This window comes from Aotus nancymaae, unplaced genomic scaffold (assembly GCF_030222135.1).
Source record: "Aotus nancymaae isolate 86718 unplaced genomic scaffold, 86718_ANA_hifiasm-v0.15.2.pri h1tg000062l, whole genome shotgun sequence".
In the NCBI taxonomy this organism is placed as follows: Eukaryota; Metazoa; Chordata; class Mammalia; order Primates; family Aotidae; genus Aotus; species Aotus nancymaae.
The window spans coordinates 7,041,764-7,054,630 of NW_026988476.1; the positions used below are offsets into that span (position 1 = coordinate 7,041,764).

A 12,867-nucleotide genomic window follows, 5' to 3' on the forward strand; every position below is an offset into this window, starting at 1 on the left:
AGTTTGGTTTAGCCTGGACAGTTAGTCCCTAAGAACACTTTTATTTGAGTCTAACACCAAAGCAACTCAGGACCCCTCATGCAAAACATTTAAAAAGCCAACCAAACATTTGCAAGCCTCTAACAAAACTTGGGGTCAGATTATTTAAGAGTTTTGGATAGAGGTTCCAGTCAATTACCATTTTAGCTAACCTCTCCCTTGTCACCACTCTTTCTAGGCCCATCCCATTTTGAGAAAGTTGGCTGGTGCTGTGATTTCCTCTAATATTAGGTCTACTAGCAGGCTTTTACTCTGTGGTGAAGGAAAAACACCACATACTGGCAGAGATACACAAAATTGCCCACAATTCTGTTACTGGGTTAGCTTTTACACAATGACTAACAGAAGGTAGGTCTGAATTTCAAATATGAAGCAAAAACTATGTGGAAAGGCCTAGAAAGATTGGGAGAGAGGGGTTGGGAACTGTGGAAGTGCTTCCTAAGTATATGAAAGTGTGAACTGTTCACCAGCTTCAATGTACAGACTGTTGTTTTCTATCTTAGGTTAATAGAAATGTTGGTTCATCGGGCTGAGATCTAAAGGTGAACGTGCATGTGTGTTCGTGTAGTAGGGTAGGAGGACAGTGTTGTTAAAAGGGAGGAACCACAAAGGGAGAGAGGGGAGGAGTAGGAGAAGGCGCTAGGAAATATCACCAGTACGTATAAGTAGGTGAGTGTAGCCTGATTAAAAAAAATTTGTGTGGTCTAGAGCATACTTTTGTATTTATTCACAAGGTTGCTTATAACCCAAGACTATATGCCCTGGCAGTTGAGTCTGCAGCAGTTATTTTCTTATCTATTTACATAGAGGCAGCCGATTCTCCCTGTGGGAATGGCAGCCGGTTTTGTGTGGGCTGGCGTCCTGAAGCAATGGCCTGAGCCAGGAGCCTCCAGCGTCATGCTGACAAAGCCCAGGAGAGGTAAGCAGCTAGTCACAGAGTCACCACTCCCCAGAGGTGACTGTGAAGACGAGTGGCTTCTGCTGTTCATGGAGGCAAGCCGTCCTCCTTTTCTCTTTTGAAATGAAGTTGAGGCAGGAGCAAGAATCAATTAGGAGCATGAGGAAACTGTTTGATTGGGCTGGTCCCTCACTCAGTGAAAATCCTCCCCTTCAGCCAGAAGTCACTGCACACACCTCGGTTTTCACTCAAACTCCTGTTGCCTGTGGCTTCTTCCTATTGACTTAAGCTGGGCTTTGGCTGCTGTCAGCCTCCAACAAGGACATAAATAGTACTTAATAAACAAAGATAGACCATTTCTAATGGATGTCTTCAGTATCTCAAATACTCATAGACAGCTTTATATTCTCAAGGTTTCTGTCTTACAAAGTGGCAAATCTTTATTGTGTTGCTGCTGGACAAAACTAACAAAAGAGGAGACACTAGAACAATAAAGAAGGAAGGATATAAATAATCAAAATATCATTACCTGGTCCAAGTCTCATAATCTTGGGAAGCAGGCCTTTGTACAAAGCTAAAATCCTGTAATGGGAAGGGAAAGAGAAACATTCTTATTCTGAAAATAAATGGAGTTGTACCTTAGCTTTATTGAGATGGGGGTCCAGCATTTTAAAAAAAAATTACTGGAATTACACACACCTCAAAGCAGACAGCATTTTAGTATTCTCTGCAGCAAACTGGATGTGGGGAAAGAGTTAATCAATTCTTTATTACCCAACTATGCGGGTCTTGTCCAATCAGAAACATGACTTTCATCAGCAAGATGGTTTTTGCTTTCAAGACAGGTCTTACTTTCAAGACAGCTGTGTATATGGACAGAATAACTTTTGTAATTGAATTTAAAAGACCACAAACTCAGTCTCTATATTAGGAAATATGATGTAGTTTAGATCAAAATAATAAAGTATTACTTGTTTACTTGAGAAAAAGAGGGGTAAGGAAACAAAGATTCTTTAAAAATCAGAAAAATGCACATACTTAAAAAATTTTAAAGTATTTTGACAAAACTCTATCATTCTCCCAGGAGAATATAATTAGGTGGCACTTTGATGAGATTTACAGTCAGAAGACAATTGTTCTCCTGCCTATTATTAATAGGACAAATAACATACAATACTATATTATGCAAACTGCCAAGTGAAAAGTTCACCTTGGCATTCTAAGGCAAATACGCAGCATATTGTCACTTGATGGTGTAAGCACATGTTAACAACATCTCGTTATTGTGTTGTCTTGCAAAGTTTGCCATGCATATTCACAGAGTTTCTTAGACACAAACTCCACTTAGGAGGGCTTACTGGTTCTCATCTAAATGGAAGGACAATTTGGTTTTAACAATACGTGAGCCTTGTACATTTATTAAAATAAGAATATGTTATGTTACCCTTCTTCCTGATAGACCGCTGTCATTGTTTTGAAACAGGTTCTGTACTTGATCTCTCCAGGAACTGGCTGAGGCCCTTGAATCCTACTTTTGGCAACATCAAAAGGGATGTTAATGACTGAGGCTATTGTCCCCGAGAGAAGACCAATCCCAAATTTTCTCAAAAACTCCAAGGTTGTATCCTAGAAGAAAAGAATAATAATATAACAGAAAGGGGAGCGGAAGCCCCTGAATCAGTTAAACACTATAAAGCAATATGTATTTAAGCAGAGCATTGCACTCCCGGCACCCTCCTGTTATTCCAGCGGAACACATTAGGATTTCCTAGGCTGGAACTTGTTTTCTTGACAATCCCATTGGCTATGTTTTTACACATGGTCTAAATTGCTGAAGTACACATTTCCTCACACAGGATTTATAAACACAGTTCATAAAGAAAGACTGGTATGGCATATGGGGATGATTTGTATAATTGGGCTTCACAATGTACTTAGTATTACTGTATCAAAACAGGAGAAATCCAAGCACACTATTAGCTAATTGGCCAGAATATTTTACAAATGACAGCAACTTCCACCATGAAGCCTACTAAAATGCTCATTTGTGTGTGGACCCCCAAATGTTAAATTAAATCAAGGCTACTCTCGGTCTGCTGCTATTCCCCGCCAGGTTTTTTGCATTTATTTTCACGTGTAGCTGATCCACTGTACTGAGAAGTGCTAGCTTCCTGTTATTAACAAACCAACTTGGGGCGGCTGCAAAACAGCCTGTGACATTCTGTGCATTATAAACAGTAGTAAGTCACTGGACTAATTGGCTGAAGAATTTACAATCCATTGTTTCGGAATCTTGTTCTTCCTCCATGGCAGAGGAAGAAAAGGAGAAAGAGAGACAGAGTGAGAGTGAGTAAAAGAGAGAGAAATATTTCTTCTTTCCGTTTGAATTCAGGCCCTTCACGTTGGTTTGATTTGATTTTCCACCTCTCCCTGCCCTGCTTTCTGACATCAAAGTATTTAATTAGGTCTTATGTGGGAGTCACTTTCCTTTGGCCTATTTTTGTGCCCTGTGAACTCACATTATGCTTTGTTATAATGAATTTGCTGGGAAGTTCTCATTATGTTGCCAACCTCTGTTCTGTGTTTTCAGTTCTCTGTTCTCTGAAGAGGGGTCATATCACATACTAGAAGCTGCTGACTCGGACCCCCCGCCCTATCTTTTCCCTGCCCTCTCTTTTGATCAATATTTCAGAGGCACCATCACAGAGGAATAATATAGGGTTGTGCTACCACACTATTTTATCCAGAGGGGAAGCATACCCTGCTTAAGTTAAACAAGAAAATTCAGGTCTGAGCATTACATGCTTCCAGCTGCTAAGAAAGAAGAAACTTCTGAGGGCTCTGAAATTTTTAACTGAACCAAGAGCGTTACCATCACAGAAACTCCTATGTGGCTAAATATAAAAAGCAAGGGGTTTGGTAATAATTCCTGGATCTGGGCCATACAGGTGCCGGGGAGGTTTAAAGGGATTTGAAAACCAACAGGGTGTTTCAACAGGAAAAACAATGCAGTGATTGCAGTATGAGTGAGGTGTGTTTAAATAATTCCCTCTCCCCCCATTTTTTCTCTTTTACAAGGAGAGAAAAATGCCTTTATGTTACTCCTCTCCATTATGGCACAGAAGCAGAACTGGAGCTCAGGAGGACAGAGTGAATTCTAGACCAGCTTTGGTCATCTGACCTCTGATGAGTCACTGAATCACCCAGAGCCCAGTGTATACAAGGGAAGTTTTTAACACCTACCTTACCTCTAAATTGTATCATTTTTTTCCCTGAGAAATAAAAACAATAATATAAGTAAAAGTGTTATAAGTGGTGCACAAGCCTGGCAGAAAATGAATAGTAGTATTATGTAGCCTGTTTTCTAAAGATGCAAAACATCCTGTGAAAAGATGCTTTCTTGATATCCCTGTGACATTGCCAAGCTCACTTTCTTTTTCAATTAAGGACAAGAATGGAAATGATGAGTTGTATACACGTCATCCTTCTGTGAAGTTTGGGAGACCTGACTAATGTGTTTGCTGAGGATCAGAGTTGGGGATGGGAGGTGAAAAGAGGACTCGATGGTCATTGCGCTTGAGATACGGCATTGGAGATCAAAAGCTAAGGTCTCTGGGCCATAATATCATAGTCTTCACTAGCAGGAGTAAGTTTTTTATTTATTTATTTTTGTTATTTATTTATTTATTTATTCGAGATGGAGTCTCACTCTGTTGCCCAGGCTGGAGTGCAGTGGCATGATCTCGGCTCACAGCAACCTCCACCTCCTGGGTTCAGGTGATTTTCCTGCCTCAGCCTCTTAAGTAGCTGGGATTACAGGCACGTGCCACCATGCCCAGCTAATTTTTTGTATTTTTAGTAGAGATGGGGTTTCACCATGTTGGCCAGGCTGGTCTCGAACTCCTGACCTCAGGTGATCTGCCTGCCTTGGCCTCCCAAAGTGTCAGGATTACAGGCGCAAGCCACCATGCCTGGCCCAACTTTGCTTTTTATACATTTCCCAGCACAACAGTAAGATCCCACAGTGGTTCTGCAATCTAGCTGTGCTTCAGAATCATCTGGCAACTTTATAAAATGCAGATTCCTGGGTCCCACTGCAGACCCATCTCGGGGGTCCCATAGCAGAATCTCATGGGAAGGTGCCTGCGAGTTGTTTAAAAAGCTCTCCAGGGCTCCTGAGGCTGCCAGGCTAAGAACCCGAGTCTAGGAATCAGTGATTTTGATGTTCCACACAGGCAAAGCAGATGGTCAGTTGATACCCCTGTGGGCATCCTAGGGAGGAAAATAATTTGCTTGGGATGGCTATCTCTGACCACTGGCTTCTGGGCTTGTAGTCAGTATCTTCCTTGACTTCAGAGTCTGCTTGAATCCAGCATCTCAGGCTGGGTCTGCATGTGCAAGGACAGCCCTCTCAGCTCACCTCTGCTTTCTTTGCCGCATGCCGCCAGCCATCTTCGAATGAATGCAGCATCTCGGATGCCTCGCCCGTTCATCCTCTCCTGGTCACTGCCACCTCTCTGGCTTTAGTTCAAGTTCCTGCTACCTTCACCAGGTCTCGCTTCCTTCCTGCCTTCTAGGATCTATTCTTCACAGTGACATCAGGGTTCTTTTTTTAGAAAAACATCTGCTTCTGGTATCTCCCTACCCAAAGACCCTCAATACTTCCTGGATGCACAGAGAATAAAGACAAAGTGCCTCACTGGGCTATTGGTTTCTTTCCCACAATATCCTTCCAACTTATCTTTCTAGCTCCCACTTCTACACTCCTTCCCTGAATCCATACTATGGTCACACTGGTTAATTCATAATTACTCAAATATACCAAGCACTTTCCCAACTCTATGCTTTTCTTCAAATGACTCCTGCAGCCTAGGATGTCTTTCTCCATCATATTCACCAATAGTAATCTCGCTGCCCTTTAAGGTCCTGCTTAAATCCCACTCACCCAAGAAGTTTTACAGATCCCCTGTAAGAACTGATGTATCCTCTCCTCTACTCCCAAGATACTGTCTGAACCACGGTCCTCACCTTTGCTATGGCCCACTTAGTGTTTAGTATATTTTTGCATGTATCTCTCTTCCCTGCAGGGCTGTGGGTCTGTATAGCATAGAAGCACGTGTTACTTCTCTTTGTGTCATCTGTTTTGCAGAGTAAACATTAGGTGCTAAATAAATGTTTGCTGACTTGTCTATCAATGTTTATGCTTAATTATTATTTGTAGAAACTATGAGAATCAGGTTTAATCTGTAATCATTTTTTTCTCAAGACTCTGTGTCTTCCAGGCTAAATCTTTATGACAGCATTGTATTTCTTTCTCTCAGGAGGTATTAACATGGGGGCACAACAAGGTATTGAAGGTATTGGGCATTTTGAAAGTGGAGCATTTCAGAGTGGATAAATTGAGACTTTCAGGTCACAGAGCTAGACCTGGGGTTGCCAGGCTCTGTTGCTCAGCAATCACAGAGAACAGCATGATATGGCAGGCTGTGGCCAGATTTTAGGGGTAAAAAGAAAGCAATTGTACTCTCTGGGTTCTTTGGTCTTACATTCCCTGATGTTTTCCCTAGTAGGAAGAGGCATCCACTTGCCTCTAAAAGAATGAGGATTCTTGGCCAGGCAGAGTGGCTCATGCCTGCAATCCAAGCACCTTGGTAGGCTAAGTAGGGTGGATCACAAGGTCAGGAGTTTGAGACCAGCCTGGCCAACATGGTGAAACCCTGCCTCTACTAAAGGTACAAAAAATTAGCCAGGCGTGGTGGCGTGCACCTGTAATCCCAGCACTTTGGGAGGCTGAGGAGGGCAGATCAAGAGGTCAGGAGTTTGAGGCTAGCCTGGCCAACATGTTAAAACCCTGTCTCTACTAAAGATACAAAAAATTAGCCAGGCATGGTGGGGCACACCTGTAATCTCAACTACTTGGGAGGCTAAAGCAGGAGAATCGCTTGAAACCAGGAGGTGGAGGTTGCAGTGAGCTGAGATGGTGCCATTGCACTCCAGCCTGGGTGACAGGGCAAGACTCCATCTCAAAAAAAAAAAGGTGGGGGTGGGGGGAGGTTCTTGTAACAGGTATAGCAGGACTACAAAGAGAGAAAAAGGTAATGGTTTAGTGGTTTTCATTTCAAATTAGAATCTTGATCATCAAAATGGAAACTGTGGAGGAAAGGCATAGTCTTGAAGAAGATTGGGAGCAGGAAACGAAGTGTGTGAGGTCCACACGTAGAGAAGGTACCAGGAGGCCTACTAGTGGCTATGACCAGGGAGCAACCATGCAGAAGCCATCCAACACATTAGACTCCTCCTTGGCATTCTGGTGAGTACTGTGTGGCCAGGGATGAGCACTTCCCTTGGAAGCTGCTTTTGTGGCACCTGGAGGAGAGGGTCTTCATAGCTGCTGCCAAATCAGTTCAGGAATGAAGCAGAGAGGGACTTCCTAGTGCTGATGCTGCTGAGCTCATCCAAACTGCCCTGGTGGACAACCTCCATGCCAGCAGCACAGGACCCTAATAAGCCTGGGGACAGCACAATGGTGTGGAAGAGAAAGTTCCAACCCTGGTCCTTGGGTGGGGTTGGGTCATTATTTGCTACATATTTAGAAACTTTCCTTTGAGGCTATCTAAGCCCTAGACATCTCTGTGAGTTGGTTAACGATTTCATTTACATTCTGATGGTTAAAACCCCTAGGCAGATTAAATTTGCATAGCATTTTGGAGTTAACTAGCAGGCAAGTGGTGTCATCAGAAAGAAAAATCCTCAGGCAATGATTATTTACTTGCTAACCATGAAATAAGGGGTCCTTAACTTGGGAACCTGAGGCAGAGGAGAAAATAAGCAATACAGGAACACATTTCACTGAACCTAGTGAGCTTTTGTGGGGAGTGGTGGGATGGGGGAGGTGGAGGGGACCGGTGGCCATGCTGAAACCAAGATGCTCCAAGCTGAAGAAAGCAAGTTGAGTGGGGCTGTAGCCTCTACCCAGACCCCTGTTACCCTCCAGATGCCTCTGCATCCCTGGTACCCAGGGAGCATCCAGGACAGCTACCTGCCACCTTTGGTCCCCACCTCCAGCAGCCCAGAACCCGATATTTCCAGCCTTTCTCTTGTCCTCTCTTCTCACAAGCACCTCACTCCAGGTTAAAACATGCCTTCCCAGCTAAAGGAAGAGGTAACAATTTTAATAACAATAAACATTGATCGAAGTACATATTTTGTGCCAGATACTGCTAAGTGCAAATTTCTAAGCATTACATCAGTTAATCTTCACAACCTTTGAGGTACAAAACTATTATTATTATTCCCATTTTACAAATGAGTTAACTGAAAGGTTAAGTATAAGAAGGGATTTTTTTTGTTACATCCCAGTGAATCCAAGACTTTGCCTCAAGGCATAGTTTTTCTTCTGATACTCCTAAGAGTGAGTGGGTGGGTTGGTGGGGGAGGTGTCTAAGAACCTTTTGAAATTCTAAGAAATGCTTCCATATTAGTCTGCTAATGATAAAGACTGGGCAATTTACAAAAGAAAGAGGTTTAATTGAATTTACAGTTCCACAAGGCTGGGGAGACCTCACAATCATGGTGGAAGGCAAGGAAGAGCAAGTCACATCTTATGTGGGTGGCGGCAGGCAGAAAAAGAGCCTGTGCAGAGAAACTCCTGTTTTTACAATCATCAGCTCTCCTGAAACCCATTCACTATCACGAGAACATGGGAAAAACTCGCCCTTATGATTCAATCATCTCCCACTGGGTCCTTTCCACAACATGTGGGAATTGTGGGAACTACAAGATGAGATTTGGGTGGGGACCCAGACGCAAAGCACAGCTTCTGTGTCGGCCTAGATGGGCTTTTCTGCAAAGTGTGCCTGTCAATTTTACCAGGCTTGTAACAGCTTGAACGTGAGACCATTTTCCCTACCAATATGTTTATGAAGTAAGGAAAGGGCAGTGCAAGGTTGAAAACAAAGAGGCTAAAAACAGGAATCCCTAATTTTCACAGGGGTTCTCAGACAGTCCACCTAAGTGAAAAGATTTCCACACACATTCCTGCTCTGGAGTCCAATTACTCACACGTCAACCATATCCATGAACTCTGTGGTTCTCCAAGTGTGTTCCCCACACCACCACCATCAGTACCATGTGGGAACTTATTAGAAATCAAAATTGAGGTTCCACCCCAGACCAGTGAATCTGGGGATGGACCCCAGCTATTTGAACAAGTCCTCCAAGTTGTTCTGAAGGATGGTAAAGCCTGAGAACCACTGCTTAACTAAGTTGATCATTCACCCTCTTTGGATCCTTGGGCTGGATAGTTGATGCTCTAAGATTCATCTCAGTCATTGACCCTAAGAGGCTCTGGATATATTGGGAAGCATTTTGAAGCTTTTATTTTGGTGGAAGCAGGGGTTGTGTCTTCAAGGCTGCACAGTTGAAGGCAATGATGTTAATTCTGTTCAACCTCCCCTATCCTTAGCTCAGTCTAAAGCCAGAATGGCTATCAGTGGAGTCACCTGATCTGAGTGATATTTACAGTTTGGGTCATTGTGTAACTGGATAACAGCATATCTGCCAATAACCATAACAATAAATAACAATGAAATTAATAGCGAAAGTAAATAGCAATAAAAATACTAAACATGCTATAACATTTGTATTATTTTTCATACTATTATGAATAATAATGCTATTATTAATAATATTTATTGCCAGGCACAAAGTCATATGCAAAAAGTGCATATAAAACATACATATGATATAACAAACCCTATGAGTTAGGCATATAACACCATTTTACAGATAAGAACATGAGATTTAAAAAGTTAAATCAGTTGTCCAAGATCACACTGCTTGTAAGAGGTGGAGCCTGGATTTGAGCCCAGCTCTTTCTGACTCCCAAGCCTATGTTCTTAACCATTATGTATACTGCTTCTCATGATTGATTTATTTGTTGTGAATCCAGCCAACAAAGATTTAGTGGGTGTCTGTATATATTCAGTCCTACACTGGGTGCTAGAGTTGGGTATGAAGATAAATGATCCAGAGAGGGGACTGGGAGTGGGCGTCTAAATAACTATCCCAATATAATGTGAAGCAGGGGTGTGAAAAAAATAGAGGGCAAACATACAGTATGGAGAGGAAATTACTCCTGGGATTTCACTGAGTCCTCTAAGATGGCATCTAGCTTCTGCCTCTTAAAGCTTGGTCACTCGTTGGCTGTTAAGGAATTCAACAGAAGACATATTATTATAGCAAGTCACCACATTAGCAGAATGGTTAGCTCTCTGAATTGAGAATCACATGACCTGGAGTATCCTTTTGCCTTTTTCCATTAATTTATTTTAAAAACTGGAGGAAGAAGAGAATAAGAAGACTCACTCTGAGTCGGGTACCGGGTTAAGCACTTGGTATACTGAAGCCTCAGAACAGCCCTGAGCAGATGAGGTACCTGAGCCTTACAGAAATTTCCTACCTTAAAAAGGGATATAATATTGAATCAGTTAAAAGAGAGCTGAAGTTCTATTATCTAGAAATGAAGAAGCCAAAGTGCTGGGAGCTCTGAGACTGTCACACGTCAATCAGTTTTAGAGACACATGCACTTGCCTCTTAAGGCTGCACTCTAATTCAACATGCAAGGAGATCACCTCTTAGGCCAAGGAAAACTTCAGCGACAGGAAACAAAAACCCCAAGCACAAGACTAGGAGTGAATTCAGAATGCCGCCTAGTCAAAGTCACAAATTCTGAATGGATTACACATAAATTATGTAAATGAATATTAACATTGATGAAAAATCTATTATGTTCTTAAAAATTTCCAACTTACATCCATAATTAGCTCCAACTGTCACCAATTAGGAAATGTTTCTTGTACTTAATTGATGCTCCTCACCCATAAGCCTAAACCATTTTACTCCAATACTTTGCTCAATTGCAAGGGCAAACAACTGTCACCACTTTTGATGTAATTCATTAGAATTTAAAAACGGTTATTGACTTTGGGAGGCCAAAGGGGAGGCTAGCTTGAGGCCAGTAGTTCAAGACCAGCCTGGGCAATATAGTGAGACTGTCTTTATGTAAATTAAAAAATAAAATAAAATAAAACTCTCTCTGTTACTGCAATAGCCCTTTCTTCAGCACACTTAAAAAATACTTCATTTTAAATATCTATTTATAAGTACTATGTATTATTTCCTCATCTATAGATCTTTTCTTCTAATTTTTTTCTTATAAATCATGTGACTAAACAAGCTAAGTAGTCTGAAATATTAATGAATATTGCATACATTAACCTTATTCTGTGATAATAATATGCAAAAAATACTTGTATGTTTTAAAAATGGTTTAATTCCCTTGCAAACATTTTAAGGCTGAAGTTAATATTTCTATCCACAAACGAGAAAACTGAGACAGAGAGAAGGTATAAGTTTGCCAAAGACACATGGCTAACGAGAATTAACACCAGGTTTTCTTGCTAGAATTCTCTGGCTGTTTCCATCGCACTGTGTGATCTTTGTGTGAGTGTACAGCTGAAGAGATGTGTTTACCAGCCCCTCTTCAGGGAGATCAATGAGCTTCTCTGACAGAACATATTATTTATAGACTCTTCGAGACTTAACAAGAGACAGTAAGAAATGATCCCAAAATGCCGGCGCCTGTGACGTCCCACAACTTCTAAAAATTCAACATCAGAAACGTGATCATATGACTCAAAACAGTTAACACACTATATATTTTTAACTAATTTAACCATCGAGACCAAATTATACAGCCAAAAGCTAAAGACAGCATAAGTAATTTTAAAGCAACGGCACTTGAGGAGATAAAATATGTCCATTGAAAGATGCATATGCCTCTGCTTTTACCTTTCCTGGCATCGGCTCTGACACCTGGCTTTGCAGCTGGCCAGCTGGCTGCCTGCTTGATAAACAGAACCATCGCTCATCTAGGAGGTCTTTGTGATTAGAGTCGGGTCTTTAAGAAGGCATTTCACCCAGGGATGTGCCAGAAGAAGGGGGTTAAGGAAGACGAGAAGGCAGAATTTGTCAGCCAGTGAGGAGTAGGGGTGATGAGCGACACAGGGCAGGAAGCCTCCTTCTCTGCAAAAGGCAAGGTTGAGCAGAGGACAGCAATGGGCTTTTCATTTAAGGGAACTCAGCATTAAAATCTAGTCTTAGAATCTTCCCACCTCACGTCAGCCCAAATCACATGTCCTTTGATCTCTGCAATCAAGTCACCCTTTAATTTCTCCTGGTACCGCACCAAATAGGGTGGCCCTAGGAGGAGTTACATGATTTTGGGGGTATCACAAAAGTATTTCTTGGAAGAACTCAGTTCTGTAACTCATTTCCATGCCCTCTGTAGCACATCACTATCACAATAGGTGAAGGGGAGGTTGCGACGCAGTCCTTCACTTCCTTAAGGCTGCAAGCCAGAGGCGGTACCAACATGAAGCTCATGACAGATCCCTGCATGAAGGAACAGCAGAAGATTTACTGTAGTAATACATTTTTGAAAATTTCATTTCTTTTGAATCATCCTGCACACCTTGATTTTAGAAAATCACTTAAAAAATTTTTCATGTTATCCTGCTGAAAGACACTGAATGGAGGATGGATGAGAGTGTGGTTAGAGGGATTCTCCTCTGGTGAAACAGAATGGCTCTGCTGTGAAAGATGTGACCATATGGCAGCCTAAAGAAGGGCTGGATGAACGTGGGAGAAAATGTAGAAGTCTTGCTTATTGGATCTGCTGATGACACGGGCTGGGACGGGAAGCTAGGATGACAAATAAGAGACTCAACATAAAAAATTATCATCATGGGCTTTAGCACTAGACCGAACCTACAAGATTAAATTTAAGCATAGTGAATGTAAAATTCTGAATTTAGGCAACTACATAAGCTTAAGATAGGGAGACGACTTGGCTATAGCTCATGTAATC

At 41.9% G+C, this 12,867-nt stretch overlaps 1 protein-coding gene across 5 annotated transcripts in view; it reads right to left on the bottom strand.

Moving 5' to 3' along the window:
* Window positions 1-12,867, bottom strand: part of SLC25A21 (solute carrier family 25 member 21) — a 516,565-nt gene that overhangs the window by 4,347 nt on the left and 499,351 nt on the right. For all 5 annotated transcript variants that reach the window (XM_012469187.2, XM_012469203.2, XM_064365802.1 and 2 more), the window contains 2 exons: window positions 2,382-2,563; window positions 1,467-1,519 (listed from right to left, as the gene is read on the bottom strand). In XM_012469187.2, coding sequence (XP_012324610.2) covers window positions 1,467-1,519; window positions 2,382-2,563 — 235 coding nt within the window. The remainder of the gene's footprint in view (window positions 1-1,466; window positions 1,520-2,381; window positions 2,564-12,867) is intronic.